Genomic DNA, 20,738 nt, shown 5'->3' with positions numbered 1-20,738 from the left:
CAAGCAGACGAAATGAGTTTCTGCCACAGGGTATCTCGTCTCTCCCTTATATATAGGTTGAGAAGCGCAAGGGGCTCAGGGTAGAGTTGCTACTCCTCCACACTGAGAGGGCCCAGATGAGGTGGCTCGAGCATCTGGATGCCTCCCTGGTGAGGTGTTCCGAGCACATGCCACTGGTATGAGGCCCTATAGCTACCCCAGGAAACACTGGAGAGACTATGTTTCCCGGCTGGCCTGAGAACGTCTTGGGATCCTCTGGAAGAACTGGGCAAAGTGGTTGCAGAGCAGGAAGTTTGGGCTACTTTGCTTGTGCTGCTGCCCCCACGACCCGACCCCGGGTAAGTGAAAGAAAATAGATGGATGGATTAACAAAGTCATTACAAGTTAACTAGTGACTTTATTCCCGTAATGTTGCATCTTCATTCTTGTATTTATTTTATTTTCTGGGCCCAATATTCCTTGGTAACAAAGAAATGGAAGTGAAGGAGGGAAAATCATCAGGAATGCGATGATGGCATTCCAATGTTTCCATCATCAAGTCTTACCTTTGGGATGTCTTCTTGTACTTGCGCCTGCCAGAGATAAAACAAAGTTAAATTTGGATTGAATGAAAAGTGTTTCTAAATGTACTTCTACTACGACAAGTGAAAAAATATCTAAGACAATGCAATAACCACAGAATTACTGCAAATACAGACGTCAAGAGGTTAATGCTAAGAATACAAAAGCAATTCTGTGTGACATTTATTTGATTAATTTATTTTTATAACAGAAATAGCAATAGCTGTCAAGTAGACACAGTAAACTCAACAACAGTGCAATTACTTAGACAGATAATTTAGGAGAACGGCATGAATAAAACATGAGCATTCGCTCACACAAACGCATGCACACAACATCCACTCCACCCTCTGACATCCTGCCTACTTTCATACGAGGAGCCCACACACACACACACCTACTATCACTTACGCTAACATTTGGCCCGAAACAAACACCTACGCCTGCGCCAGGTGCCTACAGCGTGCCTCTAAAAGCCAAATCCATACACACACTTAAGGCACTCGTCATCGGCAAGTTGAGGGGGTCCCACTTCAGTCCAAAAACACGTGGGCTTGGATTGAAATGCTGCTCAGGCACAATTGTCGGCACTTAGTTTGATTTGTTTCTCAATCCTTATAGGTAGCACTCCTTCCTCGTGCTGAGGAACTCCATATAAAAATAAAAGTCAATCATCTGGCCTGCGTCCAGTGATTAAAACGATAGGCATGAAAGTACTGTCATGTTTATGGCTTGTTTGAGTTGTGATAGAGGTTAGATGACAGTCAAAGAAGGGAAAGACTATGGGGAAACGTGAAGAAATAAAGAAGACCTTCATCTCATCTTTCAAACCTCCCATCAAGTTGTAAAATGTGAATTGAAAGCTCACGAATGACGAGACTTAGACATTTCATGATTTCATGAGTACGTTTTGGGACCTTTTTTTTTTTTTAATGCTTATTATTAATGCAAATTATTATTTTATGTTATCAGGTGGCCTTCCACTTGGATCCAAAGTCGCCTATCCCTTAAGGGAGCCTTCCGTGATGAACTCTTCATAAAGTGATTCAATAATTCATTGATTTCCTTTAATCAGCGGAGGCGCTAGCGAGGTCGGTCTGTGGCGGACATGCAATTTATTTATGGGATTCCATTGGAAACAATGCAAAAACATAAAGGGGCAATTTGTCAGGAAGGGGAGAGTATGGTAGGGTAGAAAAGCACAACATGCTGTTTGGGGATGTCACAAGGCTTGATGCGGCATGATTGACTGCAGAGCAAGGACAAGAAGTGTCCAAAGCCAACGTACTCATTGTCCATCTACGGGTGATTGCTGTGCCCCATGGGACACTCAGTGGCGAGACAGATGCACCAATCACACAGTTGTACAGCAGCTGACAGCGCATACAGGCAAAGTCACCCTGTTGCCATAGAGACATGCCAAAAAAGCCATACTACCAAAAGTGTCAAGATGAGCCTTTGTTATAAAGCAGACATGTGAGGTAAAATTGACCTTTTATTTACTTGTACAGTCCTTTTTATTGTGGAGGACAACCACCCACCCATAAGTGAAAATGTATCATACACAAATAAATATTTTAAAGCATAGTTTTACATTTTATATGCATTTTAACTTAAGACACAATTTTTAAACACGTTAACACACTGTAAACATATTTGCGCACGGAGAAAAATTATTCAAGCATAAAATGTAAAAAAACAAAACTTAACACACTGTATGTATTGCATTGTTTGTGTACATTTGCCTTCAGGAAGTGGTGCCTGTTGGGGTAGTGAGTGACATAGGCGAGTCTGCGTGTGAATGTATGTCAGTGAGCTGTGGCCGACAGAAGCTCATGTGTGAGAGAGTCTTGTCATGCTCTATCTATTTGTATTTGGCAAAGTGTCTGCTGCATGGAGTGTAGTTCAGCAGCTTGGTGATGAAGCGCTGCCTCCACAAGTAACAACACAATTGCTGTCTTTATGGAAGCTCGCTATCTTCCTTTACAATCTGGGCTAGTAATAAGTTGTCATAACTCCATAGCTCTGCCCCTGGTTGTCATAGTAATGAAAGTCGCTCTTGGCAATGGTCAAATAGTTGAGGGGGGCAGCAATAGACAGGACTGACACTGGGTCAAGTGTGGGGGGGGATGAACACATGCTGTACTTTTTAATTATTGGGGTAGGTATGACAAAAGGCCTGTTATTGAGATACAGTACCTGCTTTGAAATTTAGGGGAAATGCATATGTCTCCTTTAAAACTGCGTTGGTCTCTAAATCAATCATTCTTTAACTTGTTCTCATCTCAGACTCAAACATTAGGGAATCAGGCTATATAAAGACTAGCCGTGACCAAAAATAGCAAGTCATCAGGCAGTATCTCTCAGTGGTCTTGTTCTGGACTCGGTCTCTGTGGTTTCAGCAACAACACTGCTATCCATATGTGTATAGAGTCAACTGTCGTCTTGTAGCTCCCTTACTTCAGACAGTGATTAATGTGACATCTGACATGCCTCTGAAACACTCAGGACTCACAAGGATCGTTATCTGGGCTGACCGTCAAATGTCAAATATCTGGACAGGACAGACTGTTGTGATGGTAAATTTAAGACACTGACAAAATGAAAGTCGGTCGAGGAAACTCAATGTGGCAGGGGATGTCGAAGGTCGCTGAGGGTAGTGAAAGAGAGAGGGAAATAAGGAATGATCTGTAGAATGGAAATAACAAATTCTGATAACAAACCTTAATGATGGAGTGATATCTCTTTTCAGAACAAAGTCGAAGTAGCATTACAAAGCTCACCTCCCTTGTTGCTTGGCCGCAATGACGAGAACTCAAAAGTGCATAAAAGCTAATTGCTACTCCATCTTGGGCGTACAGAGCAACGCTGCGTTCTTGGAGCCAGGAAAGGTCAGGAAAGGTGTTGATTGGTTGGCAAACCGGCATCGGTTTTAAAATATCTTGTAAAAATGTCAACTCTGTGAGGTATTCTCCTTTATGTGTAATCAAATGAGAAAATGGCATTAAAAAGAGAGAACGAGGGCGACTTGAGCGAGCAATCACTCATATTTCCTGCATCACTGCACAACAGTAGAGCAACTGAATCCTGATTCTGATTAGCAGGAAATTGGACTTTCATGTGCCCCTTTGACCCTGCCTGTGAAGCTGGCTTTCATCTGCGATACTTTTTTTGTGTGAAGGTACCAACAAAGAAGCATTCAAGTTAGGACGGTGGTTATCTGAAGGGAATAGCAGGAAGCCAAGACTGGGGTTTCAAGATTAGCAGTTGACACTCACTACTTCTGCCCCTTGTGCTGAAAGCAATTGCCTCTGTCCAACAAGTTGGGTCAATCCCTCAAAATTTACCACATTCAGAGGGAGTCCCACAGTCATAACAGAGTTGGTGAAAGGGAATTCTGCAATGCCGAACAACTGTATCAATTTTCGTCACAGCAGACAGTGACATTGTCGCACATTAAATTATGTTTGCGAGAAGCCTCAACAGGGGGTTGAGCAAAAAGCACAGTTTTTTAAATTCGTGTTGCTTGTCTGCTATGTCAATTAGGATAAACTATTTGTGACAGAAGCTATAGATAGCTAACATCACTATTAAGACACATGCACGACTGGCTTCTCAAACAATAACGCCTTTAATATAGTCCTTTTTTTGGTCTTTTTTTCGGTCTTTTTTTCAGAGGATGTTTGTGGAAAGTGCGTGGTACGGATGCATGGGAAGGTATGCCACACAATTCCTGGCTTCAGAGGTGAAATGGGGAGTGTGTGTAATGGAGCAGAGGCTATTAGAGATGTGGATATCTCAACCTCCTTTATATGCATCTGCAAATTTAAGAAATTCTTCAGTTTGGGAGTTTTCGCATCACAGGCCAGCAATAAAACCACAACTTCCTTGACGTTTCCTACCTTTTTCACAAAACTCCCGACAGGCTCCCCAACCTTTGGTGCGTCACTCTAAACACACTATGATTTATCTCAATTGTTTCTTACGATTTGTGAGCTCCATCTGGCATCCTTCATACGTCACTGACACACACTCACACACACTTGTTGACAAGAGTAAAAGTGGTTATACTCACAGTCCTCTGAGCCTGAGCCAAATCTTTTCAATTTGCTCCGGTTGGAGGTACTTGAGGGCCGTGCTTTCAAACTCCTCGATCTCTTTGGTGGGAGACTCCATGTCACACTCACGAGTGACAACACTCGTGCCAACGGGAGATCAGTGCAGAAGAAAACAAACTTTAATCCCTCACGTGCGAGAGAGAGCGAGATGGAAAAGTGTGACCTGAGGTTGCCTCTTTCTTCATTCACACTGGCGCCCACAGCTGCGATGCGCCGACCGTCATGCTTCCACCCGCCTTTATTAATCTCTTCTGTCCCCTCTTGTTAAATTTCACAAAAGAGTCTGAGGCTGTTGTGCGCTTTCCCAACTGTCCCGAAAGCTCACTCGTCATCTCCTGCATAAGCACAGGGGTCCTGGAGCCGTGCCATGCTTGCCCAGCAATGACGGGATGCAGACGGCAGGGCAACGCAATCCGGGATTAACGCGCACTACTGCCGAGCTCTTCACACACACCGGGGAGGGGGAGGAGGAACAGTGGCAGTCAAAGAGGGAGGAGTTATGGCTGATAATGAGAAACCACATTCTGTTTCATCCGCTGGCAAGCGAGAAGGGAGGGGGATAAAAGAAGCGCGGATGACGGTATTGAACCTGCAGGATTACTATGAAAAGGTTCACAGGACGACAACTCAAAACAAAGGAAGAAATCAAAGAGTATCTGGAGTGAGGAAAATGGACAAATTAAATGCAGCACAGAAGTTGTATACATACAAGGTGTACCTAAAAAAAAAATAATAATTGAAGTATGAATATAGTTATCCCTAAATTACATTCCAGACCACCCCTGCAAAATTCGCAAACTAGCGACCATGTGCGTATATTTTTTAACTCTTTGACTGCCAACCATTTTCAGAAAAGAGAACATGTGGGTGCCAGCTGATTTAGAGCATTTTTACTGATCTTTCAAGGTCCACTTGGACTATGGAAACACATATACTACCAAATAAAAGATTGAACTCTCATCTTTCATCAGAAAAAAAGTTTGTTTCTACCTTATTCAGTTTTTCAGTAATCAACAATAGAAAATAGGTTAGTTTCACCCAAATGCTCTGTTTTAGACCAAAATACATAGAAATCAAGCTTTTTGTGAAACGACATTATTTCATGCACTCTAGTGAATTTGACACTTTTTTTCCCATGCATGATGCCACAAACACCTAAACAGTTTTACTTCTATAAAACACTACCACCAACAATAAAAAAGTGTTTTTTGATAGCAAAATACATTTATTTACATTCAACAGTGTAACAATCTGACAAAACAATTTGGCAAACTATTTACAAATGTGTGCAACTGTGCATGTGTGGTGTGTGCATGTGTTACTATTTACAATTGTGTGGATGTTTAAACTACACAATTTTTCTTTTTGTGTGGTATATTGTGTAACACTCCCCTGTGTGCAAGGGGACGCAGCAGGATTTGCACCACAGATTAGTTTCACTGCGATTGCCCCTTCGCATGCAGACCCTACACTTTCTTGCTGGCCTTTTTTTCCGGGGAGTATCAGGTATGTACTACAGTGTGTGTTTGGCCATGTTGCCATCAAGTCTACTCTCAGGATCATGATACAGTGACCTGGTGTTACGTCTGGCTTCCTCATGCCCTGCAGTTCCTATACCTGCAACAACTTCCTCCTCCTCCTTGTCTTGTGGTAACAGCCACCCTCTCACCACCTGCCGGATAAACTCCAAAAAGTGTTGGCACTTCCCAGGATTTTTCGTTTTGTGCAGGGTATATGCATTGAACATGCATATTTGAAATAGATAGGCAACTATTTTATTGTGAATGGGTGGTAAGAGATGTTCTGATCCATCTTATCCACTCCATTCAAGGTGGCATTGTAGTCCAGAACCAGTGTCTTCTCCGTGATCAGACTGTACCCACTCCTCCGATGAATATGCATTGGACTCAGGGTACTCTTCATCGTCCGATTGAACGTCCGCCTGTGCAGAAGTGCTCGGTTGTGCACCACGTTTTCCGGCGTTAGCATCGCTAGCCGGTGAGGCTTTACGACGTGATCGAAGCCGCCGCGTCAACGCTTCAACTTCGGCGTCAACCTCGGAGTCATCATCATCATCATCATCATCATCATCATCAATGAGCTCTTTAGCACTGGTCGATGCTTTTCGTCTTTGAAAAAAATGCTCAAGTGTGAGCTGCTTGCAACCGGTCGCCATTTTCGCTTCCTCAGCCATTCTCCTTTCAACACTCTAGCTCCACCTCACTTCTTCTACTACTGACTCCTACCAATCTTGTCCAAAAAGAGTAATCGATGCCGTCTCGTGCCCAAAAATAGTCATTATACTAACTCGATCTGCTTGATACTTTGAGCACAGCTGGCCAAGGCTTTCCTCCACCCGTTTCCATTAAAAAACATAGTTAACGTTATTAAAAGTTTTTGGCGGTCAAAGAGTTAAAATCATTGATGTATATTATAAAGCTTTATACATACAGTAATACTTAAAAAAAAAAAAAATTTTAGTTTAGTTTTTATTTATTTTTATTTATTTATTTTTCTTAAAAGAGCTCAGTATTGTTCATTCGGTAATGTCATCATCATTGCTCTTTTTTAAATTTCCGATTCTTAGATGCATTGCGATTCAGACATGGACGAATCTGAATCGAGCCACAAACGTCCACATTCCGATTATTAAAATATGTTAATAAAAGTATACAGAAGGTTCAAAATATTGCGGAACTCAGAAGTGCTGTACCGTCATCTCCCGGACACTTTGGGAAGCACACACGTCACACGCAGCGCCGCGTGTAGACGGAAACAAACATGGATGATGCCAACGTTGCCGTGAGATCCAAAAAGCTGCTTTTAATTTAAAAGCCCGTGCACGTGACGGCAACAAGATCAGTCCACATTCATTGTGATGGCAGAGAAAAAACCTTCTCGATCATGTAAGTAGCATGTATGGGAGCATTTTGTGTGACTTGTGACTAGTCGCTACAAACATTCAATAAAGTACCATGCCGCCTGAACAAAGGTTAAGTTCAAAATAAAGCTCAATAAAGAATATGTTAATGCCATGCAATAGCCTTTGAACCCTTTTATTTTGAAGTTGGCCTGCATGGTGGCGTGATCGGCTGACATTTCGGCTTGCCTTATCGTAGTTTTTCATTGCCAATACATGCCAGCATCAACACGTCGCCATTCCAAAATCATATCAATTGATAATTTAGGGCACTAAGAAAGATCTAGTTTATTATGCCGTCATTGTGTGATTGGTCTCCGGTGTTAGCGACCAGTCGCTAGCTGCTAGCAGTGAGTGCACAGCTGTCTGCTTTTAAAGTACCGGTAGTCCGACAACTGTGGCTTTGTTATCTTTCTTTGCCTCTTTTTCAATGATGTGAACATATGCTAGTTTGTCCTTCACTCTCCATGTAGAAGGAGTATGTCCCTTAAATCGCAGTTTGAGGTATTTTTCTTTCTTTAAAAAAAAAAAGGAAAGAAAGAAAAGATAATTAAAATCCTTTAAATAAATAAAAACATTCATCTTAAAATGTCAAATATGGCTTGTGTTCCTACATTCTAAATGGACATATTTGACAATTTAAGTTGAATCTTGTTATTTAATGGGAACAAGTGTTTTATAAAATAAAAAGACAAAATTCTATTAATCTTTTTTTTGCTGATCCCAAAAATGATCTGATCCGTGATTTAAATCCATGATCTGACCGAACAATAGGCTTTTTTTAAATCCATTGCACCAAGTGATCAATACTTAGTGAGATGAATAGAAATGAGTAGTGTAAAAAACGACATCAATATACATAAATTAAAAATTGATCAATAATCGTTTCATAATTAAATCTTAATCAAATCTTGAGATGTCCAAAGATTCCCACCCCTAGTTGGGTTTATTTTCAAGTTTGTTTGTGTGCCAACACCCACCCCCAACTTTATTGTAAGCATGCCGCTAGCGTTACAGAAACCAAGTGTGCAATTCATGTACATACATGTGGACCAAAACAGGTAAAACATTTTTTATATTTCCATCCAAGTTTCAGACCATCAATCAAAAATGGCTCAATATAACAATGCATCCAATGTTCTGCCCCGAGGACGGATACAGGCAAAGGTGCTTATATTTATTAATTCAATTCAACACAATTCACAACAGTTTGTCAGATAGTTAATAATAAAAAAAAATGCTTTAAGATGTTTAATGTCACTCCTAGTTGTCGTTAACAGTCAAACTAAACTTAAAACAAAAAGTTACAAGTTGTGTATTTGAAATAGGCACAACTTGACTTTAAAGTCTGCTAGCTTAATGCTAACACATGGAAAACACCACTGATGGGCTAACAAGTAGCATCAGTGTAACAGTGTTTTGACCCTATTAGCAACGGGCATGTGAATAAACTATGGAGCAAGACATGAAGACAATACATAATACTTACATGCGTACAGTATTTTCTTTATCCGCAATGAATAACTACTATTACTGTGACTTGATGTGGAGACCAACTCCATTTATGTCTTTATTATACTGCCCCCAGTTGGCCAAGTCATACACGAAGGAACAGTGCTATGTCCACTGAGCAAAAACATAAAATGTGGCTAGGGATGGACGAGTAACGAGAACAGGTAGCCTATTGGTATTGGGCTGATATGATACCTTATTTCAAGGTATCGGTATTCGAAATGGCGACCAGTCGCCTTCTTGTGGCCTTTTTAAGAAATAGAAATTAAACAAATGGAAAATTACCATCACTGTCATGCAATTTTAAGGGAATATGATAGATTACAATATTTAGGTATTTCTTTAAAATGACCTGTTATTGTTTTTTGGAGGGGAAGTTTTATATATCAGAAGTATTAGTGGTATCAGTATTTGGTATCAGTGACAACTCGAGTTGAGTACTTGTACTTGGCTGAAAAAGTGGTATGGAACATCTCTATATGTGGCAAAAACTGTTAAATTTCTTTACATTTGATTACATTATGGCATTATTGCAAGTTCAACATTTTTGTATTGTTTTGTTTGTTTGTTTTTTATTTGAAATTTAAAAATATATTGAGTTGGTGATGTTTGGTCACCCTTATCTACAGAACAGATCAGGGAGAATAAAAACACTCTTCTCAACATACCCAACAGCACAGGATTAACGTAAATGCAGAAACAGTAACCCATACACTTGACAGCATGACATGAACTGACACTGACATTGCAATGATGTCATTAGAAATACAGCCTGTTGTCATGTGAGCTCGTGAATACATTTGTGGCACCGCATATTAAATACCGAGCCGAGCAGGATTAAATAGCATGCAGACGGCGGCGTTGACGCTGACTTGACCGAGATTACGCTGATCCAATGAGAGCATCTCTGCATCCCACATGGTCCACCCCAGCACAAACAGCATTGTGGTGCATAATCATATCAATGCCTCCTGTTCTCGCTGTTGACAGTGATTGCAAACCAACAAATCGTGGGAGATTTAGGGCAGTGTGAGGAGGTCATTTTTTGTAGTTGTTTGTTATGTCCGGTCTGTCCTTGGTCCCTTTTTTTTTGGGAAGGGGGGGAGGGGGGACAAGTCCCTGCTTTGATGTGCAGTCACAAACTTGAGATATGAGCGCTTTATGGTGGCAATTGACTCATTTCACAACAAGCAGCAGTTTGGCAGATTTACTCTACAAAAAAGAGACTTCAAAGTCAAACTGTTCGCTGACACTGTTGGTTGAAGTTAACAGTCAAATTTTTCACATATATATTTTTTCATTTAACCTTTATTTTGTCCCATTGAGATTAAAAACCTATTTTTCAGGAGAGCCATGTCCAAGACAAGCAGCATCAAAATTTTAAACATAAAACAAAGAGAATTACATTTATTTACAATTAATCTGAAGAGGTTATGTCATTATCCTCAGTTTTCACTTTTTTATATGTATACAGTATTCTATTTATTCTATGTTCAATGTTAATTAACAAGCGTAGTTCATGTTTACAGATAAGATGTTGGATATGTTCTAGTGAAAAAGCAACAGATTTGTTTGCATTATTGCTGTAATATGCAATTTAGTTTGTGTGATTTATTACGTTATAGTACAGTATATTGTATTTACTTATGTGAATGCCACACTTGTGTTGCAGAATTTTGTTGTCGTGGTGAATGCTTACAAGACTGCAAGTCAAAGTATTTACATAAACAGTACTGTATTTTGTTAGTTTACATTATGTTATTGCGTGGGGCTTGAAGGCAAACGTCTGGTAGCCGGGCACAGCCCGAAAAGGAAACATGGATTCCCTTTTCATGGACTCACCACCTGTGAGAAGGGCCAGAGGGATTGGGTGCTGTGTGAGCTGGGCTGCGGCCCGATCCCCGGCTACAAAAGCCTGACCTCGGATAAGCGTTTTTTTTTGTTTGTTTATTTGTTTTTCAGGGGGAAAAAGAGAGGATAAGAGGTTGTTGATGGATGGGTGGGTCAATGGATAGACGGACATGTGATTGTAGTAGATAAATTGTCTTTCATATTAATGCGTCGGATTAATATTAGGGCTGGGCAAAAAATCTAATTAATTGAATGAATATGTCAATTTAAAACAAATTACAATTTGAAAATTTGCTGAATTGTGAAATCGATGGAAGGATTTTAAGAGTTCAACTTTAAGCAATCAAAGCTGGTGCTCATTACTAAAAGCTGCTTTCTTTTAAGTTCTGTTACATCCAAATGTTATTGTGAGGTGTAATTTTGCACAATTGGCAGAATGCTGGACGGGTGGTTTACAAGACGTGCTTACAATAGTTACTAACTACTTATTTCTGGCATTTAAGCAAGTTATACACAAGATATGAAAAGCTTTTTTTTTTTTTGCACAAGCTATCAATTTTATGTTTATGTTAAAAGTGATTTAAAATCAGTATACATTATTGTTGTCTTTACATTTTGCACATGATTAAAAAAAAATGTTTTTTTAATAATTGTTTGTTGGCTTTATTACTCTGATTAAAATCATAGTTGTCCAGAATGACAGAATTTTTTTTAGATCAAGATTTTTTTTTTTGGGCCATATCACCCAGTCCTGATGTTAGTATACTACAATGTATACATCTAATGCTTATTGTGCTAAAGACCGATTGCTTGTGTTTGTAGAAAAATACATTTAAAAAGGACCTTGAAAAAATAATCACATATTAAATCGCCATTGTTCAGCCCTAATCAAAAACAACTTAATCTGTATCTTTGTGTGTGTGTGCGCGAGTGTGTATGCGTGTGTGTGTGTATGTACGATGACCCACGGCACACAACCAAACACAACTGTTGAGCAGTGTGCAGGCAGGGTTGTGCGACTAGTGGCAGACCATTGTAAATATTTACTGCCATAAATATTTGGGGGTCCATTGTACATTATTTCCTTTTGGGGGAAAAAGACTGGTTGAGTATGGACGTTCCACATACGAGTACAGTATATTTTCTTTTTTTTCCTCGGGCGACAAACAAGATGACAGTTTTCTCCCAAATTTGCAAGAATAACTCAACTGGGCCTTCCTTCGCGTCCCCCGCCATACTCGACGCTCTTTCAATTACTTGATGCATGATGCCTGGGTAAAGCCGGGGCACCACCTCAAACACGTCTCTTCCTTTCATCTGCGGTGATGGCTCTGGTGCAAAAGGTTCATCCGGGCATCAAGAAGCCTGCTGATGTTCTCTTCAAAGGCGCGCTGGCGTCTCTTAGTTTTGAGCTTGTCTAAATGCACTCTTCATCACGTTTTTTTGTGGAACTGTGACGCCCTCTCGGGGGACCCACACTGCCATGCGGGTGACTGCAGGTCAACGCGAGGGGAAAGCATCAACACCAACTGCTTGACAATATCACTGTTTGTTGTTCGCGGATTGGCACACCCGAGAACTGGATGACAGGGTCGTCGGGAAGTGTAAATATGACAACAGCTATGTGGAAAAAAGCTTGGAAGGTCCCTAAAGGTCAGCACTCTGAGGGTGAGCTGTGAACGCAGAAGAGCATTTTCCAACTGTTTCCGGCAAGCTATATCCCTCGCTGACATTGGATGATGGCATCTAATTTACCAGATTTTCACAAATGCACTACAATACTCACAAAAAGTTAGGGATATTAAGTTTTTGAGTGAAGTTTTAAAGATGAACTTGCAACCATTTCAGGTAAACATTTGAATGCACATGACCAACCCTTCAGGGTTTCAGTGATTTTTTTTGAACAACTTCTCTAGCAGGGAGCTGAACAGCAAAATTCACAAATGTTTGAACCATAAATACACTCCTTGGATCACAGTTTGACATTATGAGACCAAGACGACACCTAAGTGATCAGCAATACCTTGCTACTGCGAGGCTTTGAACAGGATGTTTTCAGAGGGATTTGGTCACTAAGCTTAGCGTGTCACAAAGTGCCAACAGAAGGTTGCAAGACAGACACTGGATGAGTCACAGAAAGGTAAAAAAGTAAACATTCTTTGGGGGGAAAAAAATCTTGGATTTAGTTTTTCTGCTACTTGTTGAACAGCAAGTTGTGCAAAAAGTACTGAAACATTGAACAGCTGGACATTTAGGTATAGAGAAGGTCAAATTACATTAACCGTTCATAAGAAATCTCACTCGAAAGCCGAATATCCCAAGCTTTTTGTTAGTAGAGTACCCAACTGCAGATTAATCTATTAGGAGTAAGGGCTCCGTTAGGAGAAATGTATGTAGGTAAATTAATATTTATGTTTAACACAAATGAAAGAGCTACAGAGATAAGAATACGTAGCACAAGATTGTGGAGAGACCATATTGTCAGAGTGTGCTGAAATGCTAATTGTTGCTAAAGACGCCATCTCCACAATTATCTTTAATACTGCTACGTAGAGAACTTGACAAGTTGTTCCACACTTGCATTCATCTGAGAAACGGTTGAGCTGCTTAGGTAGATAACACTATTTTGGTTATCAATGGGGTTCAAAATGTACTCAGCAGTTAGCTTTGTAAACCAGTGGTCCCCAACCACCGGGCCGCACAGTTGAAAGAATAACAAAAACTTACTCTACTTCTGGTTAATTGATTAGCCGAGGCTTAAAAATATTTTATTTTGAAAAGTGACCGGATTCACTCTGTTTATGACGTACTCTTAACGCATGTCAAGATGCTAATTATCTCAGCCGCGTAGCGCTGATGCTAATCGACATATTTGGAAAGTTTCTTTGTAACGGAAAAAAGGCCCAGTGATGAGACAACACAGGAGCCTATGACCAAGAAGAAAAATAAAGGTGCATGGACTTACTACAGGTGATTCCCACGCATAATAGCCTGCTCTACAGCGAGCAGCTCTTAATTTTCCGTTATGGTGAGTGAGTTACTCAAGGACTTTAGATTTGTTCTGTGTTGCCTTGTTATGTTGGCTAATTTAAGGAGGGCGCTGCTAATATAGTTACATAAAAATGTGGCTTCACATTTATTTATTATATACAAAATACCCCAGTTTTTGTGTTGCTCGTATCATTCATAAGCATTATCATAGTGATCTCACCATATTAAAGTGTTGTTGTTACCCTTGTTATGGTGTTTGTGCTGTTATTTAAGGTACATAAAAAAACTGTGGATTTGCATTTGTTGTTGTAGCCTTTTATTAATCAGCCGCCGAACAGCCAAGCACCCCCCAACCTCCCCCCCCCCCCCCCCCCAAACCACTGGGTTGCCGGTCTGCAAAAGTTGTGTACTTGTATGAACCGGTCCGTAATGCAAAAAAGGTTGGGGACCACTGTTGTAAACAATATGAGCAGAGGTAGTTACAGTTACTAACTCACTAGCAGCATTTTGTTTCCAAATGGGGAAAAGCTGGCTTCTATTTAAGGGAGCCATTCATTTGTCTTAAGTGAATAACGCAGCCGGCGACATTAGTTGTGCAACACGCAGGCATCAAGATTTGATATCACACAACAGCAGACGGAGTGGAACAAAGGCAATCAGTTGAGCGCAGACCTCCGCCAAGGTCGGATGATAATGATAGCAAATATTCTTGCGGATGGCAAAAAAACAAATAGAAGGAAAAGTCATTGCCCTTGTTTATTTGCTCTGCAGTTAATACAGAAAATTGTTGAAAAAGTTGCAGTCCAGGCACGTGCGTGGGGAGCTATGGGTGCCCTTTTGGCACTGGTGCCCAAAGTGCCGCTTTAACCCTTTGTCCACCAGCCCACCCCCAGCTCCCCACCCCATGCATGGCGACTCGGTGGCATGGGTTTGAAGTTCGAACCCCAAGTGAGTGGACAGTGCAGGCACATTATCATGTGCCTTTTTATTTTTTTTTACTTTCAGCACCTGCCCCTCCAAAGGTCACGGCACGCCCCTGATGCAGTCTACAATGTTCCACAACAATTCTGAAGGTTGTGGTAGTTGTGACAGAATTGACCATCCAAAATTCACAGATTCACACTAAAAATAGTTGTTTTCCTTTTCTGTCAAAGTCATGTGAAGATACTGGTAACAATTGTTGTTGTTTATTTAATTTTATTTCATCTACCATAATTTCCGAAGAGCAATGTAACAACAGCCTGTCCTGAAACTGATTAATGGCATTTCCATTCATTTTAATGGGGAAAGATCATTTGAGATGTGAGTGTTCTGACATTAGCATGGTTATGGAACAAACTCAACTTTAATATCAAGACACCACTGTGTGGTGCCAAAAAATAGTGTGGAGTTGAAGAAATATTTGGATAGGGATTTTAGGTTGTTATATTTTGCCTGTGACACTTACATAACAAAATATTCCCAAGGAATGTTAAATGATGTCGAAGGGAGATTGAACTACACTTAAGTACACATGGAACTCACATTACCACACGAATCAAAGTTTGGTCTTGGAGGACTATGCAACATCTCCGAGTTACTTTGACACAGTGGAATTCACATGATTTGCAGCATTTTAGTCCATTTCTAAGGCTTCACCTTCAGTAATAAATAACTATCACTCTACAATCAAGTCATCCTAAAATGAAATGCTGGAATGACTGACAAAGGCTCGGAACGACACCGGGCTAAAATATGCCCATCATCGTGACAATTACACTCAGCTAAGCTATTCTCGTCACATCACCCGGGCGCCTTAAAGCTCACGTATTCCAATCACAACATTAACAGCGGTGGCCATTTGGAGGTACATAAAAAATTCAGATCTCATTAAAATTCCCAAGCAAGTCGATAAGGATATCTATGCATCGAAGTAGCAATTGCGGGTGCCAGTAATAGTCACACTTTGGTATCATTATCCGTCACGAAACCTTATTTCCCATCTATGCATCACGACTCCCTTTTCATTGGATGTGGTGGAAGAGTCCAAGGTTGCATGAGCAGTAAGTGTAACTGTATGTTTAATATACCCCAAAAAACATGGACACCGACTGGAGGGGAAAATGGAAAAACAAAAACATAAGCCCCCAGTTTCCACGTTTCTAAAGACATTTTGGAATGTCTGTGAGAACAGAAGCAAGGACTTGGTCAAGATAAAGAACTAAGAATTGACACCTGGGCCAGGCCAATTTATTGAAAATTGAAGCCGCAAACAAGCCCTCATGGTAAATTCTCGAAACCGTTGTCAAAAATTAATATCATGCTGGGCCCACATTATATAGCATATGCAAAATAGGTGCCATAACTGAGCAGCACCCATCCGTGTAGCAAATCTGCTTCCAATTGTGGCTCATTTGAGTGATTCCCTAGTAGGAGTGTCAACAAAAGCCCCTGGAATTGGCCCAAAATGGACAAGTCCCTGTTAAATTTTAGGGATGTGTCCTTGAAACTTACAGTCAAACTCTATCAATCAAATTATGTTAGCATAGAGCTTCTCATATTTAAAATGAAACTCAAAGTGCTTTACATGAATTAAAATTAACCCCTCCAACCAATTGTCCACAACATCACAGACACACACACAAGTTAAAAACAATCCTGTAACAACTGAAGGCACGTAGACTCACACACATATTGCTTAAAAAAACAAAACAAAAAACAAAACATAATGAACCAAAAAAAGAAAAGAAAAAAAAAAGCATAACCTGTGAAACTGGTGTTGGGGGAATATTTTTCTAACTCAGTCCCTATGAGTTTTTTTGTTTTGTTAGTTTTTTTGCATTCATAATCAAAACACCCTTTCCCAAATGCCACCTTTTTAAAACGTTTTTTTTTATGCTGTAGCCTAATGTGCATTTTAATGAGGAAAAAACAGCACACGATAATATTGTATTTGACCCCTGGGGGTAGAATAAACAGACGGACAGATATACTGTTCACTGAGATGTCTCTTCAGTACGGCACTAACACTAGTCATTCTGTACCAAGGATAAAGAATATGACAAATGTAACTAAAACACCAAAATTCCCGTCTTTTTTTAATCAAGTTTGCCCTTTTACAGCGACAAATGAAAATTTTTACTACATTTCTTTGATCAAATGAATTTAAATGTTTATAAAAAAAATGGGAGAATCAGAATCAGTGTTGCATTTCTCAGATTAACTCTGCCTGGAAGAGTTTTATTATGCCCGACCCTAAAATGAACTCCAACAGTAATAACAGAAGAGTGTAGGCACTAAGAAATAAGGGTCATGTGCTTTCCTCTGTCGCTCTGGTCTTGATGAGCGCAACCTGTAAATGGCATCACTCAGTAGGCGTCCATATGGTCGTTGGTTTGTGCCTCAGTAGTTTTGAGCCAGACACGAGGCATCATCCCCATCCTGGCACATATCTATGTTGTCAACACTTATGGCTCTCTCTGGCAGTGACGCATGCCCATTTTCAGTTTCCCGGAGTTCACTTCAGGGTCAAGGCTTTGGCCGGCGGCACGCTGGCGGTAACTCAAACATGTAAAAGTGACAAAGATCTCTGAGGATTTACACCTTCACCTGAAGTGCCTCCCTCCCTGGGATGCTGGTTGCCCGAGTGCCCTTAACACCAGCAAAACAAACAACTTTGGCTAAAAACACACACACACAAAATCATTACTCAACCATGCTGTCCTTCATGTAAACATTCACAAAAATGATAACTGGTTTGTTGCTAAATGTACTCATGTTTTCTTTACATTCGAGGAAGTGCGTAAATGTGAGTGTGTGTAAGAGGGGTTATTGAGTGTGGCAAAATCCAAAAGAAACATTATCATACAAACTACTGCATACTGTACACCTAATTACTGATTATTGTGTGGCATCTTTACCAACTGAGATGTCAAAAAAAACATTAAAAAAAAAAGGCTCTACTGATGTGTATTTTCAATCTGTTATCAAAATGTAAATAGCAGGGCTTTAGGGGCTACATACACTGGGACAAACATATTGATTTAAGCTAAGGTTAAAAGCCTTTCTCTAACAGCATTGATGAAATTGATGTAAAACAAACAAAATGATAGCGAGCGTGGGATTATAGGAACCTCTGCACGGCAACACGGTCCATTAATGCAGCATAAATGTATTAAAAGCCAGAGCCAAAATTATGTGGCCTCAGGCGAGCGGTCTTAATGTCACGACTGCGAGGTGACACTGCATTCGGTCGATGTCCAAGCACTTTCGGTCACGCACACACCAGCGGAGGCTTATTAACCGTTTTGTGGGGCTTGTGATGAAAGCAGCGGTAGCCAAAGGAGGGGTCGGCCAGCAAAACCGGGGGCTGCCACAGAGGCGGCCACTTTAATCAACTGCGCTGTGCGGCGTCCAATTAGCCGGCAGCTAAATCACAGCGCTGACCGCAGAAGCCATGCGGGCCTCTGAAGTCAAACGTGCGGCCGTGTGAATTTCAAGTCGTTTTGAATTGGATCTTGTTGATCATGTGAAATTGACTCAATCTAACGTTTGCTCTCTAAACGAGCTGTTTGATAGCAAATTAGAACGTAGAACGGAAGAGAGCAAACCTTTGTCCATTTTAAACAAGGCACATATAAAGCCTATGCTGAAGCATTTCCACAAATGTTATTATGATTTTTATTCTCCACACTTTTTTGCCGTGTAAGAACTCTCACATAATACTTCCAATTTACACCGTTCAAATTTCAACTTGCTTCAAAAATTCTTGCCTCCCGGGGTATATATATCGTCTGATTCCACATTACTTACAGTATTTGCACAATTTAACGTTAAATATAAACATTTCCCCATTAATTTTCAATGGGACAGACTTTTCACTTTCCACGCCCACTTACATCCATACAACTGATCATCATTACTACCTGTCTGATACTGCTCAGTGGCGCAGTTGGTAAAGTGCATGGTCCCTTAACCAGGAGGTCGCAGATTCGAATCCCACCTCCGACTGTACATTGCAAATATATCCATGGCCATTGTGCTAAGTGATATACATGTATACTAACTGACTATCATATCAATAAATGGATTATAATTTCAGTGAAATGATTAAATGCATGCACGTTTGAAAAATAAATACACTATTAGCCATGAATTTGAACAAGTCAAGTCAGCTCAGTGCTCAGAGTAACTGCCTGCCACCATGGAGAACCAGGGTTCAAACCCGCTTGGACACATGTTAGTACGTTCAATACCAACTGACTATCAAATCAGGAAATTAATTACAATTTCACGGAAATGATTAAATGCATGTTAGCAGCATCAAATAACACTTTTAAAAATAAATACGCCATTAGCCATGTTTTTGAACAAGTCAAATTAGCCAAGTGCTTAGAGCAATTGCCTCCCACCACGAACAACCTGGGTTCAAATCCAGCTTGGAACACATTTGAGTGCATTCAATGGTTTGATACCAACTGACTATCATATCAGTAAATGGATTATAATTTCTCAGAAATGATTAAATCCCACCTAAGACCAATTGCAGTTCATATTTTCTTTTTATTCGTCATTTAACTACAATTAAAAATGTATAATTTTCACATAATTTATTTTTCAATTTACTTCATAAGAACATGCATTCAAATCTTAGCATTCAGCTTTTCACTATTCCCACGCAATTTCTGCAGAAATTTCACTTTGTCTAGTTGTTTAAGGGTTTGCTTTACAGATCACAACTGTCATTTTTAGCTGAACCCAGAAGCCATTAGACGAACCTGCCAAATAAGAGCGTAGCAATCTTGTTCTTGTAATCAAAAGCTGTCATTACAATTGCCTCTCTGTCGGTACGAGCTAAGGAATGATCCTGTGTGCAAAACAGTGGGTCACAAGTGGTACATACACCCCCGCCATTGACAAATACTCACATTATCACCCTTAGCAAAAGGCCATTTACATTTAATCACTACCCAGTTCTTTAAAATATAAAAAGGCAAGAGGAGCATGAAACCAGTTGGGCAGATGAGTCAGCGACTATCAAGACACCAATGGCTCTATATTGTTTACGGTGACTCACTGAAGCACTAGAACATGCGGTGAGGGCAACTCTTGAATATATTCAACGGCTCAAGCGGCATGAGCAGTTTTTCTCATGTGTAATATACAGATTACACCTCCAAGACACCTTAACTTTGTTCAGTTTGGGGAAGTCAATAGCCAATACTCTTGTCCTGCCAGCTGCAGTTCATGCCAGCACTATCTCCTTCCATAAAATCTCATTCTCATCCCCCTAGAGCAAGGGTGCTCAAGTTCGGTTTCCCTCCTGCAGCACAGCTGAATCTAATGATCAGCTAATCAGCAAGCTTTGCAGAAGCCTGATAACGACCCTGATCATGAATCAGGTGTGTTAGTGGAGAGAAACACAGAAACAGGCTGGAAAGGGGCTCTCGAGGACCGAACTTGAGCACCCCAAGAGGATAACAAGCAGCTCAGGCCTCCGCGGTGACACAGCAGTTACATAACTTTATGGTTCCCTGAAAAATACTGTGCTGATTTAATCACTCCCTACAACAGTGGTGCCTTGAGATACAAGTGACCCAAGTTTTTTTCGAGGTACGAGCAGTCATTCAAATCGCACATTCAAATCACTTCACAATAAGTAACAATTTGGTCAAAAGTGAACAACTCATTACTGTACTTGCAGATGCCAGTTTCTGATACTTGATAATGCCATGACGTTTTGCATTTGTACTGAAAATGTATTATTTTAATCAAAATTTGGTTAAAAACCCCACACCTTTCTAGAA

The 20,738-nt window shown here is 40.4% G+C and overlaps 1 protein-coding gene across 6 annotated transcripts in view; it reads right to left on the bottom strand.

Annotated features, from left to right (window-relative positions):
* Positions 1–20,738, bottom strand: part of pde1cb (phosphodiesterase 1C, calmodulin-dependent b) — a 118,153-nt gene that overhangs the window by 73,857 nt on the left and 23,558 nt on the right. The window contains exons 1-2 of one of the 6 annotated variants that reach the window (XM_086096317.1): positions 4,637–5,107; positions 546–572 (exon numbers count right to left, since the gene is read on the bottom strand). The exons of the other annotated variants lie outside the window; for them this stretch is intronic. Of the exons in view, the coding sequence (XP_085952443.1) occupies positions 546–572; positions 4,637–4,737 (128 nt within the window). The 5' untranslated portion in view covers positions 4,738–5,107. Of the gene's footprint in view, positions 1–545; positions 573–4,636; positions 5,108–20,738 lie in introns of those variants that run through there. 6 annotated transcript variants of the gene reach the window in all.

The sequence above is a fragment of the Leptonotus elevatus genome, chromosome 1 (assembly GCF_054856555.1).
Source record: "Leptonotus elevatus isolate MCC_2025b chromosome 1, RoL_Lele_1.0, whole genome shotgun sequence".
In the NCBI taxonomy this organism is placed as follows: domain Eukaryota; kingdom Metazoa; phylum Chordata; class Actinopteri; order Syngnathiformes; family Syngnathidae; genus Leptonotus; species Leptonotus elevatus.
Note: the sequence above shows the minus strand (reverse complement) of the source record. Positions and strands in the feature narration are given on the sequence as shown.